This window comes from Oncorhynchus gorbuscha, linkage group LG11 (genome assembly GCF_021184085.1).
Source record: "Oncorhynchus gorbuscha isolate QuinsamMale2020 ecotype Even-year linkage group LG11, OgorEven_v1.0, whole genome shotgun sequence".
Classification (NCBI taxonomy): domain Eukaryota; kingdom Metazoa; phylum Chordata; class Actinopteri; order Salmoniformes; family Salmonidae; genus Oncorhynchus; species Oncorhynchus gorbuscha.
The window spans coordinates 49,618,252-49,641,121 of record NC_060183.1 but is presented as its reverse complement, the minus strand read 5'-3'; the positions used below and the strand labels follow the sequence as shown (position 1 = coordinate 49,641,121).

Below are 22,870 nucleotides of genomic sequence, written 5' to 3'. Positions count from 1 at the left end.
AATAAGTAACGTAAACATATACATATTTATTTCAGTAATTCTAGTACGATTTTGGGGACTGTCAGTTTTAATGCATGGAGTATTCACAGATCGTGTGACACAAAACACTGCCTTTCTTTCTTTACATTAATGACATTTATGGCAGTGTTATTTGTCATTATTAACAATAGCGTTAGCCGTGTTTAACAATAGCGTTATCCGTGATGCTAATTGTTGCATTCCTCCAATAGAGTCTCACACACTTGTAGAATCTATGCCAAGGCACATTGAAGCTGTTTTTGTCACTCGTGGTGGTCCAAAACCTTAAGACATTTTATGTTGGTGTTTTCTTTATTTTGGCAGTTACATTTTATATAAAACACAGGAAAATCACGTTTCCGACTGCACTGGGCCTTTAAGAGGTGTACATGAATGGCTGTGTTGTGTAACATGGTCTTTCTATCAGACTATCAAGTTTCAAGTTTTATACAGTATGTTTGTCCATGTAACATCCTCTGTGATGTGGACACTGAGAAACTTAAAACTGCTGATTCTCTCTACTGCAGTCCCGTGTTCCATCCTCTGCTTCCTTAAGTCAACAATCAACTCCTTTGTTTTGCTGAGGTTGAGGGATAGGTTGTTGTCCTGGCACCAGAATGCCAGTTAACTTACCTCCTCTCTATAGGCTGTCTCGTCTTTGTTGGTTATCTGCAGTATTGCTGCCCCAGTTGCAGTGCAGAGTCAGACAGACTATAAATAGCCAGTGGCGATTTTAGAATGTACATTTTGGTTGGGCAAACTAACAACAAAAATTGGGGGATGCATGCCAGCAAAGCCACTACACAACACAACACTAAACAATGCATGAATTGCAATATAACAGTGACAAAGAGTGCCCACAAACTGTTAGGGCCTACATAAAGCTGTCCCAACAGCAGTGTCCCAACAGCAGTCCAAACACCTTGCCACTACTACACCTGGCTATCAGCAGAGCCTTGTCTGACAGCAAAACAGTTAATTCATTTACTGCCTTTAACACACACTGATATGTCTGACTTGCTTAAACAAATGTGATTTCTACTGACAATTGTGATGTACAAACTATGGCATAAGGGGACGATAAGCAGACAAGAGGCAATCCATAATTTCGATTAAGACATTAATGAACGTAGTTAATATAAATTTTTGTTCAGCACTTTTGAAATGTACAGCGACAGAATTCAGAACATGGGCCGTTCTTACAGTATTCTCCCTGTACACCAAGTCAGAAGGGGACATAAATGCAGACAATGAAAGCTCTTACAATATTCAATGATTACATTTCTCTAAACCGGTTATAGGCTACATGTGCACCACCAAGTCAGAACAGTAGGCAAAATTAAGAGGGGAAAATATACCAAATTATTAGGATGAGGCACATGGGCTACTAACAGCTTACTACACAACATACACTTAGTATTACTTTCTTAGCTACAGTATACATATCACCCTGGAATTTTACATAATTTATGCAGCAGCAATACAAGACATTTTTGTACTCACCTTGTTGTGCTCACTTGAACTGGAAGGTGGTGTGGCGGTCTTTCGTGGGCAAATTTTGTCCTCAAAGTCTGGCATTCTCTGGATTTATGGTGCTTTCAAGACAACAGGGAACTCCGGGGGGGAAAAACAAGGTAGAATCATGATGACGTCAGTGATCTTCAGGTTGTAGCTCTAGAAAGAGGCCAAAGATCCCGATTTGGATGACTGTTCAAAATGTATTTTCCCAGTCGGGGCTGGTTTTTTTTCCTGAGTTCCCAGTTGTCTTGAACTCACTGAAGTAAGATTTCCCAGTTCTGAGTTAACAGTTGTTTTGAGCGCGGCAGAAATCATGCTGGATTGACAGCATGGCTTATGTTGAATGTTTATCATTTTAAGCTTGGAAAAGAGACCCTTAAACTGAGAATTGTGACCACACACCCACTCCACTGAATAGCAGGCTTGTGATTGCTTTGCAATGCTTGCAGTTAGCCACTGATTTCTTCCAAACCACTCATTGTTGAAATGACAATTTACAACTTGTGTACTGTTTATGTCCAATGGCCAATGAGCACCGGTACGTTTTATCTCTAATTTCTCTTCATTATTTCTCTTCATATGACCAGGATTCACCAATAGATTGTCGACTTGATTCATGATGACTGCTAGCTAAGATTTTGAAAGTAAGATGTTGACATGATCAGTCCAATCAAAGCTACTGTAGATATAACATGATTTTACATCATTTTAACTTTGGCCAATGACCTTGAGCCTTCTTGGATAGGCACTTCAGAATCAGCTTGATACACTCTGTCGAAGACGCTTAGACCTTCTTTTTTGATGTTTTCAGTGGTGTCGTTAACAAATACACGGCCATAAAGAAAATGAGAATTAAAAACAGGTTCAGCCCCTGGTTCGACTGTTATCTGTCAGAGGTACTCCACCTCAAGAATTCAATTTGGCAAATCGCTCAGCCCACGCATACTCAGGCTGATTGGCTCTCGTTAAGGCAAATTAGAAACAAGTGCTCTCAGGCTATCCGGAAGGCCAAAGTTAGTTACTTTAAGGAGCAGTTCTCGCTCTGTGGGTCTAACCCCAAGAAGATCTGGTAAACGGTTAAAGACCTGGAGAATAAACCCTCCTCCTCACAGCTGCCCATGTCCCTTAATGTTGATGATGTGGTTGTTACTGACAAGAAGCACATGGCTGAGCTCTTTAATCACCACTTCATTAAGTCAAGATTCCTATCTGACTCTGCCATGCCTCCTTGCCTGTCCAACATTTCCTCATCTCCCACCCTGTAGCTCCCTTCAGTAACCACGAGCACAACCGTTCCTTGATTTTAACTGGCGGCTTTATTCTGTAGTTTTAGTCAGAATTATCACCTTCCGTGAGAACTATAAAGTAAATGAAAAATACAGTTAAGCACACTCTTACAACCTTATCTTACGAGTGACTTATTAGCTTGGTATAACTCTGAAGTGCTTACATACATAAGTTTAACCGGCGTTATAACAGGTTCAGATTAACACATGAATAAAAGAACAAATACCTCATTTGCTGCTTATTACAGAAGGGAGGAAATCAAACTTCACACTTATTATTCCTTGCATGAATTCACACTTCATCCTAACATACACTCTTCAACCTTTATGAACTACACCCGATGACATGAAAACTTAGCTAACGCAGCGCAGGATTGCCTTCCCTCCAAAAGTGTGTTGGTACAATAAGGATCCCCGTTACAACAGTATTAGCTATGTTTCCGCTTGTATTATCATTTCCCCCGCATAGCGGACACATAAACATTTCAAACAAAAGACAACGACATAACCTGTAAGTCTAACTGTCAGTTACACACCCCTTCTAATGTGACGATCCCCAATGCTCCTCCCTATTTTTCCCCTGCCCCACTACAAAGTTTCTCCCTGCAGGCGGTCACTGAGTCCAAAGTGTTAAAGCAGCTCCTTAAACTTGACCCTTCTTTAAGTTGCTGCCCCTATCATCGCCAAGCCTATCTTTGACCTTTTTAATTAACCTCTTGAAACTAGGGGGCACTATTGAAAAATAACGTTATTTGAAAAATAACGTTCCCAAAGTAAACGGGCGATTTCTCAGGACCAGATGATAGAATATGCATACAATTGACAGCTTAAGATAGAAAACACTCTAAAGTTTCCAAACCTGTAAAAATATTGTCTGTGAGTATAACAGAACTGATATTGCAGGCGAAAGCCTGAGAAAAATCTTATTTTGAAACCCCTGTGTTTCTATGCATCCCTATTGCCCATTGAAAGGGATATCAACCAGATTCCTTTTTATATGGCTTCCCTAATGTGTCTACAGCCACTAGACATAGTTTCAGGCTTTTATTTTGAAAAATGAGCGTGAACGACAACATTGCGTCAGTGGTCAGGTGGTGGCTCTGAGTGGTTTGTGCGTAATAGACAAAGGCTGCCATTGTTCCTCTCGCTCCTACTGAAAAGCCAATTGTCCCGGTTGATATATTATCGAATAGATATTTGAAAATTGAAAAACACCTTGAGGATTGATTATAAAAAACGTTTGCCATGTTTCTGTCGATATTATGGATCTAATTTGGAGTTTTTTTCGGCGTTGTCGTGACCGCAATTCCCGGTGGATTTCTCAACAAAACGAAACAGAGGTATTTCGGCTATAAAAATAATCTTTATGGAACAAAAGGAACATTTGCTGTCTAACTGGGAGTCTCTAACTGGGAGTCTCGTGAGTGAAAACATCCGAAGCTCATCAAAGGTAAACGATTTAATTTGATTGCTTTTCTGATTTTCGTGACCAAGCTTCCTGCTGCTAGCTGGACATAATACTATGCTAGGCTATCGATAAACTTACACAAACGCTTGTCTTGCTTTGGCTGTAAAGCATAATTTCAAAATCTGAGATGACAGGGTGATTAACAAAAGGCTAAGTTGCGTTTCACTATATTTCACTTGTGATTTCATGAATAGGAATATTTTCTAATAATATTTTTTGACCGTTATGCTATGCTAATTAGTGTAAGTTGATGACAATGGGTAGTTCTAAGAGGTGTCTCTCCTCTCTGGGGAGGCAGCCACGGTACATCCTTTATTTAAAGGGGAGATAAAGTTGATCCTAACTGTTATATACTGTAATATCTATTTTGTCCTGTTTACGCAAAAGTGTTGGAAAAACTTGTCAATAATCAACTGACTGGCTTTCTTGATCTCTATAGTATTCTCTCGGGTATTCAATCTGGTTTCCGGTCAGGTTATGGATGTGTCACTGCAACGTTAAAGGTTTTAAATTATGTCACCATTGCCCTTGATTCTAATAAATGTTGTGCTTCTATTTTGATTGACTTGGCCAAAGCTTTTGATATGGTAGACCATTCCATTCTTGTGGGCCGGCTAAGGAGTTGTCACGACTTCCGCCGAAGTCGCCCCCTCTCCTTGTTCGGGTGGCAGTCGACGTCACCAGTCTTCTAGCCATCGCCGCTCCACTGTTCATTGTTCCATTTGTTTTGTCTTGTTTCCCCGCACACCTGGTTTACATTCCCTAATCACACTACATATATATTCCCTCTGTCTCCCCCCCCCATGTCTTTGTGTGGAATTGTTTTTGTTACATGTTTCTGTTATGCAGGTGAATGAGGACCCAAAAGCGACTTGGCGAAAACAGAGTCTTTAATCCAGTAAAGTAAATTTACAATCATAAGGCATAATTCCACTCGTAATGACGAGAACAGACTGGAGACTCGATCAAGAACTGCAGGTTGCCTCGGGAAGGCACTTGAACGTAGCAGACTCAGACACCTGCTCACCACGCAGCATCTGAGGGAAACACGACACGACAGGGCGTACACAGACACAGCACGGTGAACAATAGACAAGGATCCCAGGGCAGAAACGGAAAACAAGGGGAGAAATAGGGACTCTAATCAGGGGAAAGATAGGGAACAGGTGTTAAATGATTGATTAGGGGAATAGGAACAGCTGGGAGCAGGAACGGAACGATAGAGAGAAGAGAGAGAGGAAGGGAGAGAGAAAAAGGGGAACGAACCTAAAAAGACCAGCAGGGGGAAAATGAACAGAGGGAAAAGCAAAATGACAAGACAATCTAAGACAAAACATGACAGTTTCATGTTACGCACCAGGCTGGTTTTCCCCGGGTACCGTGTTGTACCCACGTGTGTTTAATTGTTTAACTTATGCATTATTGTGACTGTTGTCACGCTTTGCACTTTTGCCATTTGGCTGGAGGTTTTTGACGCAGTTGCGTCCGTCTGTTGTTACTTCCGCCAATTAAAGTGTGCGCCTGATCACAACTCTCCACTCTCCTGCACCTGACTTCTTACCAGTAGCGCACAACCTGGCAGGAGTATTGGTGTCTCTGAGGGGTCTTTGGCCTGTTTTGCTAACTACCTCGCTCAAAGAGTGCAGTGTATAAAGTCAGAACATCTGCTGTCTCAGCCACTGCCTGTCACCAAGGGAGTACCCCAAGGCTCGATCCTAGGCCCCACACTCTTCTCAATTCACATCAACAACATAGCTCAAGCAGTAGGAAGCTCTCTCATTCATTTAAATACTTATACTCAGCTGGCCCCTCCCTGTATTTTGTGTTGAACGTTCTACAAAAACGTTTTATTAGTTTCCAATGATCTTTCTCTGCCCTTAACCTTGTTCTGACCACCTCCAAAACAAAGGTCATGTGGTTTGGTAAGAAGAATGCCCCTCTCCCCACAGGTGTGATAACTACCTCTGAGGGTTTAGAGCTTGAGGTAGTCACCTCATACAAGTACTTGGGAGTATGGCTTGACGGTACACTGTCCTTCTCACAGCACATATCAAAGCTGCAGGCTAAGGTTAAATCTAGACATGGTTTCCTCTATTGTTATCGCTCATCTTTCACCCCAGCTGCCAAATTAACCCTGATTCAGATGACCATCCTACCCATGCTAGATTAGGGAGATGTAATTTATAGATTGGCAGGTAAGGGTGCTTTCGAGCGGCTAGATGTTCTTTATCATTCGGCCATCAGATTTGCCACCAATGCTCCTTATAGGACCCATCGCTGCATTCTATACTCTATAAACTGGTCATCTCTGTGTACACATTGCAAAGACCCACTGGTTGATGCTTATTTATAAAACCCTCTTAGGGCTCACTCCCCCTATTTGAGATACCTACTGTAGCCCCCATCCTCCACATACAACACCCGTTCTGCCAGTCATATTCTGTTCAAGGTCCCCAAAGCACACACATCCTGGGTTGCTCCTCTTTTCAGTTTGCTGCAGCTAGTGACTGGAACGAGCTGCGAAAAAAACACTCATACTTGACCGTTTTATCTCTTCATTCAAAGACTCAATCATGGACACTCTTACTGACAGTTGTGGCTGCTTCACGTGATGTATTGTTGTCTCTACCTTCTTGCCCTTTGTGCTGTTGTCTGTGCCTAATAATGTTTGTACCATGTTTTGTGCTGCTACCAAGTTGTGGTCATGTTGTGTTGCTACCATGCTGTGTTTTCATGTGTTGCTGCCATGCTATGTTGTTGTATTAGGTTTCTCTTTATGTAGTGTTATGGTGTCTCTCTTGTCGTGATATGTTTTGTCCTTTATTTTATATTTAATCCCAGCCCCCGTCTCCGCAGGAGGCCTTTTGCCTTCTGGTAGGCAATCATTGTAAATAATTATTTGTTTTTAACTGATTTGCCTAGTTAAATAAATACAATTCTAATGTACCTCTATGGCAGCACCAAAGGGGCTTGCATTTTCGAGCGACAGAGTGACAGAACACTGAGCTGCCCCATCACCACCACCACCACCACAGAGAGCACGGATCTAGGCTGAAACACCTGTATTTTGGACCTGCTTTACTCAAGAAAGCAAAAAAGACACCATGTTTGTAATGGAGGCTTTATTAACTCACTATAAAAAATAAATAAATAATTGTATTTTTACATTGTTTTCAAACTGATGTGTGACACATATTAATGGCAAAATAACATGAAAAACAGGCAACCTCCCCCCAAAATAATTGGCCTAAAAATGTGGGGCCCCGCCCCATCTGGCCTGAATGACGGGTCACCACTATGAGTAGCTATGGGTGACTTTTGCTAGGTGGGAAGGAAGGGAGCACGCCACGGCTGACTGAGTGAATCATGCAGCTCTGGTGCTGGCCATGCTGATGGCTTGGGGCAGAGGAGGCATTAGTTTTCTGAGTCTGACTATAGACTTCAGAATTAGCATGAGGCTTCATAGTAGCATTGGGCTGCTTATCTGTTCTCGTATCATCATAACCCATTTAATGCTCTCCTTTCCTCCTGTTTCAGATGTTTCCTTCAGAGCATGGAGACTCTTTCAGTAATAACATCAACTGCTGAGCTGAGAGAATGAACATGACAGCCAGCCTATCAGGGGACACCCTGATCGCGTGTCACTTCCCCCTGGTGCAGCTCCCCCCCTGGCAGCTTCCTGTGCAGGCGGCTCTGTGCAGCGGCTCCTCCAAGCGGCCTGGTCGACTGTGCTCCAGCTCCGTGGGTCTGACCCGCGCTGCCTCCCTCCCCGAGCAAGGCAACCTCCACAGAGAGCCCTTCCACAACCACCTTAGACATATCTCCTCCAGCTACTGGAGCCTCAACGAGGACTGGGGCGAGGGGGACGGGGAGGGGGGCAGTGACAGCAGTGGGAAGTGTGACTCTGGATCATCATCAGAGGAGGCTTCACAGATGACAATCTCTCAAAGACATAAACAACACCCTGTAGTTGGAGGTACTTTACGGCAACACAACTCCTTTCTCCCTAATGAAGGGGTGGATGAAGATGAGGAGGATGAAGATAGTGATGGAGATAACCTGCACAGATACCATGAGGACTCCTCTTTTGTGCTGCAGTTGCATGGAAACTCTAACTGGGCCCTGAGTAATGCTGGGAGGCAGACCTCCAAACCTTCTAGCCAATCAGCCAGTCAGAACCATGACAACAGGGGTAAAACTGTGTTGAAGGACTGTGGGGAGCAGGAGAGACTGGAGGATGTTGAAGATAATATGCTAAAATGTGGTGATGAGAGCTACTGCTTCAGCTATGGCCAAACAAAATGTTTCCCTGAGTCTTTCTCTGATGGTCTTCTAGAGTACGTCACAGACTCCTCCTGCAACAGCTCAGATGGGGTTCTCGTCAACTTTAGTGCGATCTACAACAAGAGTAACAACCCTGCCACCCCAAACGACCTCAGCATTCCTGCAATGCAGTCATCCCAGCCAGCAGAAGGCACTGTCGTCCTAAACCTGCAACCTTTCCCCCAGGAGCCCCAGGGTCCTCAAGCTGCTGGCCCCAGTCAGGAGGGCAGAACAACCTCCTTTCCTCTTGACGGGGTGCCTTCTGTCCCCTGCTGGTCACCACAGGCGCTGGACTCCAACTGTAATGTCTACCTTCCCGACGCCCACGGCCTCCTGTCCTCTCTGGAGGTCTCTGACCTCACTTCCTGTCTCCAGAGCCAGGCCAGGCTGCTGCCCACAGGGACCACCCAGAAGTACTACAAGCTGGTGACCTGTGACCTGTCATCCCAATCAGCCTCGCCCAGCCCAGCCTGGTCCAGCACCACCAGCGTCACCTCAGAGGGCCACTACTTCCTCTTCAGTAAGGCCCGGGGAGAGCAGAGCCAGGAGGAGAAACAGGTTGGCATACCACAATGACTTACAGTATGTTTAGAAAAATGCACAACTTTTTAATTTCTTCTTCAGGTTTTGACTAATTTGTAAGATGTATGATGAGCAGAATGACTCTCATAGCAGTTGACTTTCCTGTCAACTAATCAAAGTTTTATCTGTTTCTCCATGGCCAGCAGGAAGAAGGCTTAGACAAAGAAGGGAGGAGAGCTACCCCATTGCACCATCCTCGCTGTTTGAGCTGGGACTCCCAGCATGTCACCTCCTTTGCTGAGATTGCCTACTGTAAGAGACATACAGACAGCTGCCAGACCTCCAGCCACTCCCACACCTCCCAGGATCTGTGTCCCATTCAAGAGGCAGTTTCCCTGGGCCAGAGTAGCAGCCACTCCCCCCTACTCCTGAGTCCCAACCAAGGCAGTATCACTGTGTCCAACCACCCTTCTGTGTCACCGAACAATGAGACGGAGGAGGAGGGTAAGAAAACAAGCCAGTTGGTACATGAGTAATTACGATTCAGCTGATCTACCCTTGTTTTTTCCTTATCTTTAAAACTTTTCATCCCCTCTCCCTCTCTCCCTGTCAGGGGCATGTTCATGGGCCACTCCTGTGGTTCGCTACAGTAAGGCTCAGAGGCCCACCTCCCTGCCCATCCAGCCCTTCGTCCTGCTTCCCCCAGCAGGTAAACCTCAGAGCCAGCCCCTGGGCTCCCTGCTGGACCAGTACATCAGCCACAAGAACCCCAAGCCCAGCTTCAACTCCCAGCCAGGGTCCAAGTGCATAGGCAAAGGCAACAGACTCCTGACCCACCTGCATCCCTCACCGCTAGGCAGCTATGGAGCCATCCTCCTGGAAGGCCCCTCCAGCTCTGATACCTGCTCCACCTGCACCCCCAGTCCAGAACGCTTCCAGTCCAGACTCAACTGGACACATTCCAGTCCATACAGGCCCCACACTAACCTTGGTCTCACTTCGACCAGTCCAAAACAAGCACAAACAAAAACCAAACTAACCCAGGCTTATTCATGCCAGGACCAGCTCTATGAAGACCTAGACCAAATCTACCCCAGCCCAGTTCAGGCCCACAGTAGCCCAAACCAGTCTCATTGTAAAGATTCAATCAAACGGAGCCAAGGCATGGCTCAGATCTGCCAAGATCTCATTCGCCTGTCCCCAGAGCAGAAGAGCCTCAACCCAGTCCTCCTGACCCACAGCCCTCACTGCCCCATCTCCCATGTAGCAACCATGTCACCCTCTGTCAGTCACATCCATCATCCAGACCTGCTGGTGTCCTTCTCTCCAGACCCACCCTTACTGCCCCACAAGACAATCCCACTATCCTCAGTCCCTATGACTGGGTCTGCAGCCTCTCATCGTAGCCTGACAGCTGCTTTCTCGTCAGTGGCCCCTCTGTCCTCTCTGAGCGCCCTTCTGCAGCCCCTGGTGTCTGCAGGGCCCAGTGTAAAGCAGCATCAACAACAGCACTGTGACTCCTTCAGCCTGAGTGACAGTAGGCCACCTGTGGAGTTCTGCCTGTCACCTGAAGCCTCCTACGAGTCTCTGTCCATCAGCCACCTGCAGAGGAGAGGTGAGGAAGAGGGAGGGGCCTGATCTGTGTATAGGTGATAGAGCATGGATCAACCTGGTCTCAGAGCAGTTCATATCAAGTCAAATCAAATTGTATTTGTCAAATGCGCCAAATAAAACAGGTGAAACAGTGAAATGCTTACTTCCAACAATGCAGTTTTAAGAAAAATATTTAGTAAATAAAATAAAAAATAAAAAATAACAACAATAAAATAACAATAACGAGGCTATATACAGGGGGTACCGGTACCGAGTCAATGTGGAGACTATATACAGGGGGTACCGAGTCAATGTGCGGGGGTACAGATTAGTCGGGGTAATATGTACATGTACGTACAGTAGTGACTATGCATAGATAATAAACAGCCTTCTTGACAGAGGTCCTGGATGGCAGGAAGCTTGACACCAGTGATGTACTGGGCCGTACACACTACCCTCTGTAGCTCCTTGTGGTCGTAGGTCGAGCAGTTGCCATACCAGGCAGAGAAACAAGCAGTCAGGATGCTCTAGATGGTGCAGCTGTAGAACTTTTTATTTGTGTGTGTTTTTGAATTTGACCCCTTTTTCTCCCCAGTTTCATGGTATACAATTGCTTTAGTAGCTATTATCTTGTCTCATCACTACAACTCCCGTACAGGCTTGGGAGAGACGAAGGTTGAAAGTCATGCGTCCTCCGATACACAACCCAACCAAGCCGCTGCTTCTTAACACAGCGCGCATCCAACCCGGAAGCCAGCCGCACCAATGTGTCGGAGGAAACACCGTGCACCTGGCAACCTTGGTTATCGTGCACTGCGCCCAGCCCGCCACAGGAGTCGCTGGTGCGTGATGAGACAAGGATATCCCTACCAGCCAAGAACTCCCGGATAGCGCTGGGCCAATTGTGCGTCGCCCCACGGACCTCCCAGTCGCGGCCTGTTGCGACAGAGCCTGGGCGCGAACCCAGAGTCTCTGGTGGCACAGCTGGCGCTGCAATACAGCGCCCTTAACCACTGCGCCACCCGGAGGCCCTCTGTAGAACTTTTTGAGGATCTGAGGACCCATGCCAAATCTTTTCAGTTTCCTGAGGGAGAATAGGCATTGCTGTGCCCTCTTAACGACTGTCTTGGTGTGTTTGGACCATGCTAGCTTGTTGGTAATGTGGACACCAAGGAACTTGAAGCTCTCAACCTGCTCCACTACAGCCCCATCGATGAGAAGTCCACAATCATCTCCTTTGTCTTGATCACGTTGAGGGAGAGGTTGTTGTCCTGGCACCACACTTCCAGGTCTCTGACCTCCTCCCTATATGCTGTCTCATCGTTGTTGTGTCGTCGGCAAACTTAATGATGGTGTTGGAGTCGTGCTTGGCCACGCAGTCATGGGTGAACCGGGAGTACAGGAGGGTACTAAGCACGCACGAAACGAAACATGTTGGTATTACAGACTCGGCCAGGGACAGGTTGAAAATGTCAGTGAAGACACTTGCCAGTTGGTCAGCGCATGCTCGGAGTACACGTGCTGGTAATCAAACATTTGATTGGTACTGTATATGTAAAACATAAATTATGATTTTTTTTTTTTTTGGCCTTACTATTAGCCCATACAAACGCATTGAATAACATATTCACTACATGGAACAACACATAGTACCACAAAACAATCTAAAGGAAGTCTCTATCCTATATCTCAGAGATATAAGAAAGATCAGGAAACAAGTTTTTTTTTTTTAACCAGTGGTGTAAAGTACTACTTAAATATTTTTGGGGGTATCTGTACTTTACTATTTATATTTTTGACAACTTGTATTTTTACTTTACTACATTCCTAAAGAAAATAATGTATTTTTGTACTCCATACATTTTACCTGACACCCAAAAGTACTCATTACATTTGGAATGCTTAGCAGGACAGGAAAATGGTGTAATTCACGCATTCATCAAGACAACACATGGTCATCCCTTCTGCCTCTGATCTGGCGGACTCACTCAACACAAATGCATCTTTTGTCCATTATGTCTGAGTGTTGAAGTGTGCACCTGGCTATTTGTACCTTTTAAAAGCAAGAAAATGGTGCTGTCTGCTTTGCGGAATTTGAAATGATTTTATACTTCTACTTTTACTCTTGATACTTAAGTATTGAGCAATTACATTTACTTTTGATACTTAAGTATATTTGGAACCAAATACTTTTTTACATTTACTCAAGTAGTATTTTACTGGGTAACGTTTACTTTTACTTGAATAACTTTCTATCTTTCTATAAGGTATTTTTACTTTTACTACAGAATGACATTTTGATACTTTATCCACCACCATGTTGAACCCTGTTACTAAACAGTCCCCATATATACAGTACTTCTCAACTTTACACAAAGCGCTCATAGTTAGTGTGTAGCCAAAACTGTACGGAAGCTACAGACAGAAGTTGGCGGGTCGGCTGCACCGACTTCAGACAAGTCCCAAGAAACTTGTGGGGGTCGTAGAACAAAACGGAGTTAGGTTAATGGGATTATGTGTGTTTTGAGCTGAGAGCATATCATGTGGATGGTGTGATGTAATGTTGACTGTGTGTGATGTCAATGTATAAATCAGAGGATGTGTGTGGTGGGTAGACAGTGTCAGTAATCTAGTGTTATGTCAAGATGGAGAGTCATTAGATTATTACTGAACAGTCATCCTACACTGTCTGTTACTCTGTGCTGCTGCTGGGTTCTAAAGAGAACAGCAGCAGAGCTTTCTGCAGCAGTGCCTTCAATACCCTGAAGGGGGTTTCTTTAAAACATGACCTATTTTTCTCTCCCTGCATTGGATTGGCTGAGACATTTAGTGTGTGTGTATGTGAGTGTGCAAGCTCCAGTTTATGTTTGTTGCAGTGGGTGCAGTGTTGTTGATACGCTGGAAATATGATTCACAGATGTATGTTATTTTAGTGTCACAATACAGACACACATGATTAGAACCAAACAATGTAAATGTCAATCCCGTGCTTGTTGCACATTGTCTTGTGAAAGCAAAGCGTGAACAGCGATGTACTGTCTGTTTGGCAGGGGAGAGCATTGTAAGGCAGATTCAATGCGCATTAAGAATGTACCCTGACATTTTAGAGAGAGCCAGAGCAAGATGGAGGGGAGATGAATCATGGATGTTCCCATGTGGTTCTGTATATACACCCTTTTTATTCAGTGTCTGATGTTTCTGGTTAATGAATCAAATGTGCTTTATGTCAGTCCCTCGGGCATTTTGATAACCCCCCTGCGTGGCACAGAATATTAAATGAGCTAACTCCCGATTGCTTCTTTCCATGTTTCTCCAGGTCTGCTGAAATCTGTGAGCTTGGCAGTGGATTTGATCATGGCTCATTTTGGCACCAGTCGAGATCCTGGGGAAAAGGTAGAGTGCAGCAGAGCTAAAAGCGATCTGAAGGGAACTAGAATAACCAACTCACAAAAACTGACAGTAACCCTGAATAGGATGAATCAACTCCCATAAATGTATGTTATTTTTAATTCAAGTGTAATTATTGATCATGATCATATGATAATGTCACACTTCTCTCCAGATCAGGCTAGGGAACAGCTCGAGGAGTCCCACCATTGGTGGTATTGTCCTGGAGCATCTGTGTCCCACCATCCAGAACATTCTGCAGGATGGCATTAGGGACCACAAACTTGACCTGATCATCGGTCATCGACGCAACCATGCCTGGAATGTGGTGGAGGCCTCCACTCAGACAGGTCAGAGACACATGGTGGTGATGATGGTAATGATGATGATGTGGGTGGTTGTGGTAGGTTTGATGCTGATGAGTGTATGACTACAGTGCTGCATTTGCTAATGGGGGTTGTAGTTCAATGGTCTCTGTTCCTATCTAAGGCCCTACCACCCAGGTGCTACACAGCCTGTTGTCCAAGGTGAGGCAGTGCTCCCTGCTGACCAGCCACTGTATGAGACTACGAGCCTTCATCATGGGCCTGCTCAAGTGAGTCCCTTCAAGCCTCACTCTTTTTTAGTGTATCAAATTGTGTTCTAATGGTGATTTATTAAATGTTATGATTGTAAAATGAAGGACTTATATTCTCTCTTTTAGCTTGAGAGCCTTGGAATTCTGGCTAAATCACCTCTACAACCAAAAAGGTATGCGTTTAGATTTCTTTTAATTTCTCCAAATTTCTCCAAATTAGAAAACATAAGGTTCTTGGAACATACCTCTCTCATACTCTTCCCAACTCTCCTCTCCCCAGACATGGTGACAGATCACTACCATCCATGGGGTTTCATCGCCATGTCGCAGGGGCAGTGTCAGCCTCTGTTCCAGGAACTCCTTCTCCTGCTGCAGCCTCTTTCCATGTTACCCTTTGACCTAAACCTGCTGCTGGAGCCCCGCCTGCTGCAAAACAGACAGCTCTGCTCCGAGGAACAAGCTCCACCATGCTCCACCTTTCTCATGACCAGTTGGCCTCTACTGAGAGGAGACAGACAGGGGGCATATGGTTCTATGGATGGTCCCAGAGATAACAGCAGGCCACCAGGTGACCCACACCAGCTGGTACAGCATCTTCAAGGGTCCACCCAGGGGTCAAAGGTCATGGGTCATGAGAAGTGGGTGAGGCATTTAGGCAAGTCTAGCAGAAGTCTGTGGTCAGTCACCAGTCCAGGGTGGTGGCAGAGACGGCCTGCCCACACAGAGGGGGGGGTGGAATATGGACAGATTTACATGGATGTCATCCACACTGAGCCTCAGCAGGGGATGGAGGGGCGGAGAGAAGGTGAGAGTTCACAGGAGGGCAGGAGGGAGGGAACTGGGCTGGAGACCCCCAGGATGCCGGCAGACCCCCAGGATGAGAGCCTCTCCCAGGGTGGGCTACGCTGGGCCAAGCTGTTTGGATCAGGAGGGAATCCCCCCACCAGGACACAGAGGGCACCTCAAAATCTCAATGGGACACAGGCCCAGAAAAGGTCAGAATTACTGAACTCTGGCTAACCTGTTCCTATGGTGTTATTACAATTCCTCCTTAATAACTGCATTTCTCTTGTCTTAAAGGAGACCTTCACAGTGGCTGCAGTTGGACAGGTCTCAGCTGGGCCTATTGGCTCATACAGTGTGGTCAGGGAAACTCCCAGCTCCACAGCCTGACCAGAAACACCAGACATAGACATTGTGCCCCTATGACCACACTCACCCAACCCTCTGATGAGTAGAGAGGGATAGGGAGGAGAAGAAAAGCCAACCCTCTGATGAGTAGAGAGGGATAGGGAGGAGAAGAAAAGCCAACCCTCTGATGAGTAGAGAGGGATAGGGAGGAGAAGAAAAGCCAACCCTCTGATGAGTAGAGAGGGATAGGGAGGAGAAGAAAAGCCAACCCTCTGATGAGTAGAGAGGGATAGGGAGGAGAAGAAAAGCCAACCCTCTGATGAGTAGAGAGGGATAGGGAGGAGAAGAAAAGCCAACCCTCTGAAGTAGAGAGGGATAGGGAGGAGAAGAAAAGCCAACCCTCTGATGAGTAGAGAGGGATAGGGAGGAGAAGAAAAGCCAACCCTCTGATGAGTAGAGAGGGATAGGGAGGAGAAGAAAAGATACACCACCAAAATGTCAACCGCATGATCCTGAGTCAGTGTTATAGTGCACAGTGTTACACACAGACACCTCAGCTAGAACACACTCACACTGGTCAGAAAAGCACAGTAGACCAGTTAATACAACTATTGGAGCATGGGTGATACTTTTTGCTATGTTATTATTAGGCAATAACAACCCCCCCCCCCCCCCCCCCATGTATTATTAGATTTACAAGTGCTTCTTTTCATCTGTCATGAATTGGAATTTATGCAATATATTCTCCCTGTGAACCTGTCAATAAAACTGTGTGGTCAGAGAGGCTCCTCCCATGTTAGGGTCTTGCCTTGATCTGAAAGCCTTGCACAACATCCCAGACTCTGCAGAAGAAACCAATTAGTGTGTCATGGAGCTGCATGCCCACCATACAGTAGCATCCTATTCTCCTAATACTGTCAATCTGATCCTCTACTTTCCAACCCCTACCCCGTGTGACTATCCTATGTGCGAATGGAATGACAACAAAAAATGCAGAAAGGCAATCTTTCCTAGCCATGTTTACTAGTGCCACATATTATGCCAGCCAGCAGCCTTGTGCAGTGGCTTATCTTCCAAAAGGGGGTTGCCTTCACATTCAACTAGACAAACATGAGGTCTGACTCTAGCATGGTTTAAAACAAACGTTCAAGGAGTCATTAGGTGCTAATTTAGGCCTACTACTGTGTGTGGTTGTACTGTACTACCTACAACAATATCTTATTATACTGTTTTTTTTAATGGGTTTTGTAAATATTTATGGAAGAAAAGTCTAGATTTGTGGAACTGTTAGGTTCCAAATAGAGTGTGTTGTTTGCACAATATAAAGCTATCGTGTTGTGTTTCAGGTGTACACCATTTTGATAGGCCAGTACTACTAAGCTAAAGAGAAAGTCTGGATTTACGTGACAGGAATGACTTGGTTATTAAAGCCTTTGCAATAAATGTGAATGTGAGTTTATCATATTTCCTCCCCAACCTAACTGTCCTTCCCCTAAAACCTTAGAAGAATGGTTTACGCTGGGGTAGCAGGTAGCCTAGTGGTTAGAGCGTTGGGCCAGTAATCGAAAGGTTCCTGGTTTGAATCCCCGAGCTGACAAGGTAAAAATCTGTCATTCTGCCCCTGAACAAGGCAGTTAACCCACTGTTAGTTAACCCACTGTTAACCCACTGCCCCCGGTAGGCCGTCATTGTAAATAAGAATTTGTTCTTAACTGACTTGCCTAGTTGAATAAAGGTTACACAGAATGCACCCTCTCTGAGTGTAAGTTCCCAGTGACAATCAACCATTCTGAATAAAAAGGTATTGATTTCTCTCGTGACTTATGTTTCACATCCACTTGTACAGCAGATTTAAAAAATATACACTATCGTTCAAAAGTTTGGGGTCACGTAGAAATGTCCTTAACTTTTTTTAAAGAAAAGCACATTAGCTAACACAACGTGCCATTGGAACACAGGAGTGATGATTGCTGATAATGATTGCTGATATTCCATAGACAAATCTGCCGTTTCCAGCTACAATAGTCATTTACAACATTAACAATGCCTATACTGTATTTCTGATCAATTTAATGTTATTTTAATGGACCAAAAATGTGATTTTCTTTCAAAAGTGACCCCAAACTTTTGAACTGTAGTGTATATATCGCTAAATACAGGAGAAACAGTGTTCCACTGCCCATATTCACAGTGTGTACATGTTCTGGTCATAAATCATGATTACGATTCACTCTGGGATGTACAGAGTCCACAGACCAAGGTGTTGCTGTTCCACAGACATATGCATTTATTTCAAAGTCCCTGGATTCATCACTCAACACGACTCCATGATGTGTTCTCTACCCTAGTCATTTATCATGTGATTGTCTTGTGGATTGTACCTCCGTTACTGAGCTCTGGCCTCTATCTTCTGAGTGCCGCTTAGCCCCAGGGCATTGTGGGTAAGCTGCCCAAAGGTCTGGCCATACCTGAACTTGTGTCCTGTGGGCAGATCAAAATAATATTATAGTTAAGCAATAATGTTACAGTATCACATGATCTACCATGTGATGATATGATCCATTTTAAAACAAAATATGGAGATTTCAGAACTGTGTGTGTGAGGCTTGGTACTATAGTGTTTTGAATAAGTTTAGGTCCACCTGGAACATGGCCGGTGTAGGAGGGCAGCAGGCCCCGGTGGGATGGGTAGACTGTGGGGATGGGGGGTAGGACTCCTGATTCCTCCCCAGGGAGGCGCAGGGAGGTGGGGTCACTCCTCATTTCTTTTCCAAACTGGACCAGGGCCTTGTTGGTGGTGATGGGGTAGCCCGTGCCAATCAGGAAGCGAGATTTGGGCACGTACCCTGTGAAACCTAAATACATGCCTCAATGGAAGATCTAGTCAATACAGAGACTCATATACAGTTGATTGTGTTGCATACACTCATACACGCAAAAGTATGTGGACACCTGCTCGTCAAACATCTCATTCCAAAATCATGAGCATTAATATGGAGTTGGTCCCCCCTTTGCTGCTATAACAGCCTCCTCTCTTCTGGGAAGGCTTTCCACTAGATGTTGGAACATTGCTGCGGGGGGCTTCCATTCAGCCACAAGAGCATTAGTGAGGTCGGGCACTGATGTCAGGAGATGAGGCCTGGCTCGCAGTCGGCGTTCCAATTCATCCCAAAGGTGTTCAATGGGGTTGAGGTCAGGGCTCTGTGCAGGCTAGTCAAGTTATTCCACATAATCTCAAAAAAACATTTCTGTATGGACCTTGCTTCGTGCACAGGGGCATTGTCATGCTGAAACAGGAAAGAGCCTTCACCAAACTCTTGCCACAATGTTGTAAGCACAGATTTGTATAGAATGTAGCATTATGATGTCCCTTCACTGGAATGTCCCTTCACTGGAACTAAGAGTCCTAGCCCGAACCATGAAAAACAGCCCCAGACCATTATTCCTCCTCCACCAAACTTGACAGTTGGCACTATGCATTGGCTTTCTCCTGGCATCCGCCAAACTCAGATTCGTCATTCGGACTGCCAGATGGTGAAGCGTGATTCATCACTCCAGAGAATGCGTTTCCACTGCTCCAGAGTCCAAAGGTTGCGAGCTTTACACCACTCCAGCTGACACTTGTCATTACGTATAATGATCTTAGGCTTGTGTGCGGCTGCTCAGCCATGGAAATCCATTTCTTGACGCTCCCGACGAACAGTTATTGTACTGACGTTGCTTTCAGAGGCAGTTTGGAACTCAGTAGCGAGTGTTGCAAACGAGGACAGATTTTTATGCACTACGAGCTTCAGCACTCGGCGGTCCCATATCTGTGAGCTTGTGTGGCCTACCACTTCGCGGCTGAGCTGTTGTTGCTCCTAGACGTCTCCACTTTACAATAACAGCACTTACAGTTGACCGGGACAGCTCCAGCAGGGCAGAAATTTGACGTACTGACTTAGAAGGGTGTCATCCTATGACGGTGCCAAGTCCTACTGCCACTGTTTGTCTATGGAGATTGCATGGCTGTCTGCTTGATTTTATACTCCTGTCAGCAACGGGTGTGGCTGAAACAGCTGAATCCACTCAATTGAAGGGGTGTCAACATACTTTTGGCCATCTTGTATATGAGGTTTTTTTAAATGGTACCTGTAGCATACTGTACCTACCTGAGATGAAGTACTTGTGTGGACTGCTGTCCTCCATGAAGTAAGGAGACACTTTGGGCTTCCAGGGGTCCAGGGCCTCGTAGGGGTTTGGATCTTTGGAGATGGCCGTCAGAGGGGGGCTCAGTCTCCGAGGCTGAAGGGGGTAGACAGAATGGCAGACATACAGACACTATGGTTGAGACAGCGAAGGTATTCAAGCTTCCGGCTCTTACCAACGGCCCTATCCCAGACTATAGACCTTTGATTATAAGAGGAGAAGATTTTCTCGCATGGTATCAATGTAAAGTTATCATTCCATCAACCTAAGTGGCTAACAGTAATTGCTTGTGTTGTTGAGCTGTCCTGTCAGCTCCTACACAACGAGAGACAATGGCTGTCAATCTCAAATACTTAATTGGTTTGAATCTATGATTGGAGAGCTCTTCAGGTCATGCAGCCGGCCTCATTTAGACTGAGACAGAGAGTGATAAATGCCACAGGATCTCAGCATGGATTATTAAACGTGTGTGTGTGTGTGTGTGTGTGTGTGTGTGTGTGTGTGTGTGTGTGTGTGTGTGTGTGTGTGTGTGTGTGTGTGTGTGTGTGTGTGTGTGTGTGTGTGTGTGTGTGTGTGTGTGTGTGTGTGTGTGTGTGTGTGTGTGTGTAATAGGAGAGAGATTAGAGCTGATTACTTTAAACTCTGAATTGGTGGTGTTGGTGACAAGCGGTATGTTTGCTGGTGCCAGACGAACCCTCCTCTGCTGGTCTCGGTCAAACTCAGATAGTGCCTCGCGACACGTCTCTGCGTAGGTACGGGAGAAGTAGTTCTGGCTTTTGGGGACAAAGCCTGGAAAAGACACCATGTCAAAACAATGCAAAGCATACTTTACAGATGGAAGAGATGTTCTGTGTTCTGCTTAATGTATGAAAACGGAGTAACAGTGTGTTTACCAGTGTAGCCCGGTATCATCCTCTCTAGATTCCTGCGTTCTCCATGGTGGCTCCTCCAGTTGTCGTCCCGCGGGCCTGTGTCTCTCTCTGTGGAGGGGAAGCGGCCCGTGTGGAGGACCAGGCGACGCGAGCGTGACACCTCCGGAGAGGACAGCAGCTTGGCAGTCAGCTGGCCGTAGGTCTTCCCCAGGTGGTACTTCAGCTGGGGGCAGTAACCTGCATACCTGAGGACAGAGAGAGAGAGAGAGAGGTGGTAGTTGTGGTGAGGATTGTGATTAGATTTCAAACAGGCCTTTTTGGATTTATTCTCTGTTATGTTGACAGTAGGCCTAGTGTAAATATTTGAAACCCTTTTTAAAAATGTACAATGCTTATATCAAAGTAAGGCTTTATTGAGGTGAAAGGTGACTGTATGGATCTCATGGTATTTAGTTTAAGCTGTGTTGTGTTCCTTAATGTCAGCGAGTTTAGACTTCCTGCCTGGGAACGGTTGCCATGGGTGATGGTCATCACAAAATACTTTTGTCCTCGAGCACTGGACTTGCTCTTGCTCATGGACATTTTGTGTAGGTTTGTTCAGTTGTTTGTGTTAATTCCTTAGGCATATAGTAGGCCGAATGTATGCTATGTGTTTAACGACATAAGAAGGCATAATATAATCAAATAAAATGTAAAGGTATGCGCAACATAAAATCAATGGAATGATTCACGAATACAATAATGCATCATTAAAAAGGTTTAGAATTTAAATATAAATAGCACACCATGCACGTAATACAAATAACATGTCAATATAACACGCATCTAATTAGAGTGTATATTTAATTCATTTATTTGATCAAATTCAAAAGCAAAGAGGTAGTTTCAATGTGAATAACCTACCCCGGTATGTACTGCGGATCAGGTGTCACCAGCACCTTGCTGAATTTGGGGGGGAATTCATCCATGTTGACCGCACACTGTACCACTGAACACGGAACTTGAGATGGACGCCGGACAGCAGCCAACTTTGCAGTTCTGTGTTTGTGTGTGGTTGTCAGGTGGAGAGGATGTGGACAACGCGCAGAGATATTTCTTCGACTAGACCAGGTCAAGAATCCATTATTCCGTCACTGTTGGCTTTGTGAGGTAAGACGTTCACCTTTTGCCCCCAACATTCTAAAGCTTGTTGTGGTTGGGTGCTGTACTGTAGGCTACAACTTGTTCCTTCAGTCCGCGGTGGTAAATAAGCACCGCCATCACACATTCCCATGCACCTTATGGTCAAATAGGTGTAGTGTCATTTGAATCAACACTAGCCTACCAAATATTTACATTTCACATGTAAATTGTATTCTATAGCCAAAGTTGTTTTTACACAAGCCCTACTGTTTTAGCCATCTCACATGTTTCCCCCACTTTTTGTTATCAGATCGTATATTTTCCTATGGGAAAAATGTATAAATAAATGAATTGATTAATTGTTCATTTTGACAGAAAATTACTTATCTGAAAGGATATACAGTTTGTGGCATGAAATAGCGACACCTGGTGAATTAAAGCAGCATTGCTGCATTGACTGGGATATTTCCTGAGCCACTCAAGCTACGACTCTTCTGAACTACATCATCCATCCCACTGGAGAAGATCGTCTCCCATGAACTTTCAGCTCCCTGCCAGCTACTTTGAGATTCTTATGAAAGCACTATATAAAATACATCTATAGTATTTAGTAGGTGTTCACAGTAAAGCTCTGAAACCTGTTGTTGTTCTTGTATACTTTTTTCCCCTTGATTTGGTCAAATATTTCAAACATAGATTATTAACTTTTTACTAATTTGGCACACAGAAACTAGAAGTGAACTTGAAACTTGAAACTTTGTATTTTTGAAACTTTGAGACTTGAAACTTTGTATGTAGGTGTCTTTCCTCATCCTGAACAAATTTGCCTCAAGAACCCTTAAAGGTCTGTCAGGATAGATTTTCC

At 44.9% G+C, this 22,870-nt stretch overlaps 2 protein-coding genes across 4 annotated transcripts; one reads left to right on the top strand and one right to left on the bottom strand.

The window, feature by feature from the left end:
* Nucleotides 1-7,483: 7,483 nt before the first annotated feature.
* fam166b (family with sequence similarity 166 member B) lies at nt 7,484-22,149 on the bottom strand. Of its 3 annotated transcripts, XM_046370004.1 has the most exons (7): nt 21,787-22,149; nt 20,905-21,128; nt 20,646-20,800; nt 19,975-20,107; nt 18,466-18,678; nt 18,205-18,304; nt 7,484-10,737 (listed from the first exon to the last, which is right to left on the bottom strand). In XM_046370004.1, the coding sequence occupies exons 1-6, from the start codon at nt 21,849-21,851 to the stop codon at nt 18,210-18,212; spliced, it is 885 nt and encodes a 294-aa protein (XP_046225960.1). In that variant the 5' UTR covers nt 21,852-22,149; the 3' UTR covers nt 7,484-10,737; nt 18,205-18,209. The 3 variants fall into 3 exon arrangements, with proteins under 3 accessions (XP_046225960.1, XP_046225959.1, XP_046225961.1); XM_046370003.1 differs by lacking the exon at nt 7,484-10,737 and having other exon boundaries at nt 18,089-18,304; XM_046370005.1 differs by lacking the exon at nt 7,484-10,737 and having other exon boundaries at nt 18,115-18,304; nt 20,706-20,800.
* On the top strand, nt 7,833-17,444 carry LOC124048869 (AP-4 complex accessory subunit RUSC2). The gene is made up of 9 exons (XM_046370002.1): nt 7,833-9,171; nt 9,339-9,639; nt 9,749-10,750; nt 14,045-14,121; nt 14,291-14,465; nt 14,605-14,710; nt 14,819-14,865; nt 14,973-15,687; nt 15,773-17,444. The coding sequence occupies exons 1-9, from the start codon at nt 7,888-7,890 to the stop codon at nt 15,882-15,884; spliced, it is 3,819 nt and encodes a 1,272-aa protein (XP_046225958.1). The 5' UTR covers nt 7,833-7,887; the 3' UTR covers nt 15,885-17,444.
* Nucleotides 22,150-22,870: the final 721 nt, after the last annotated feature.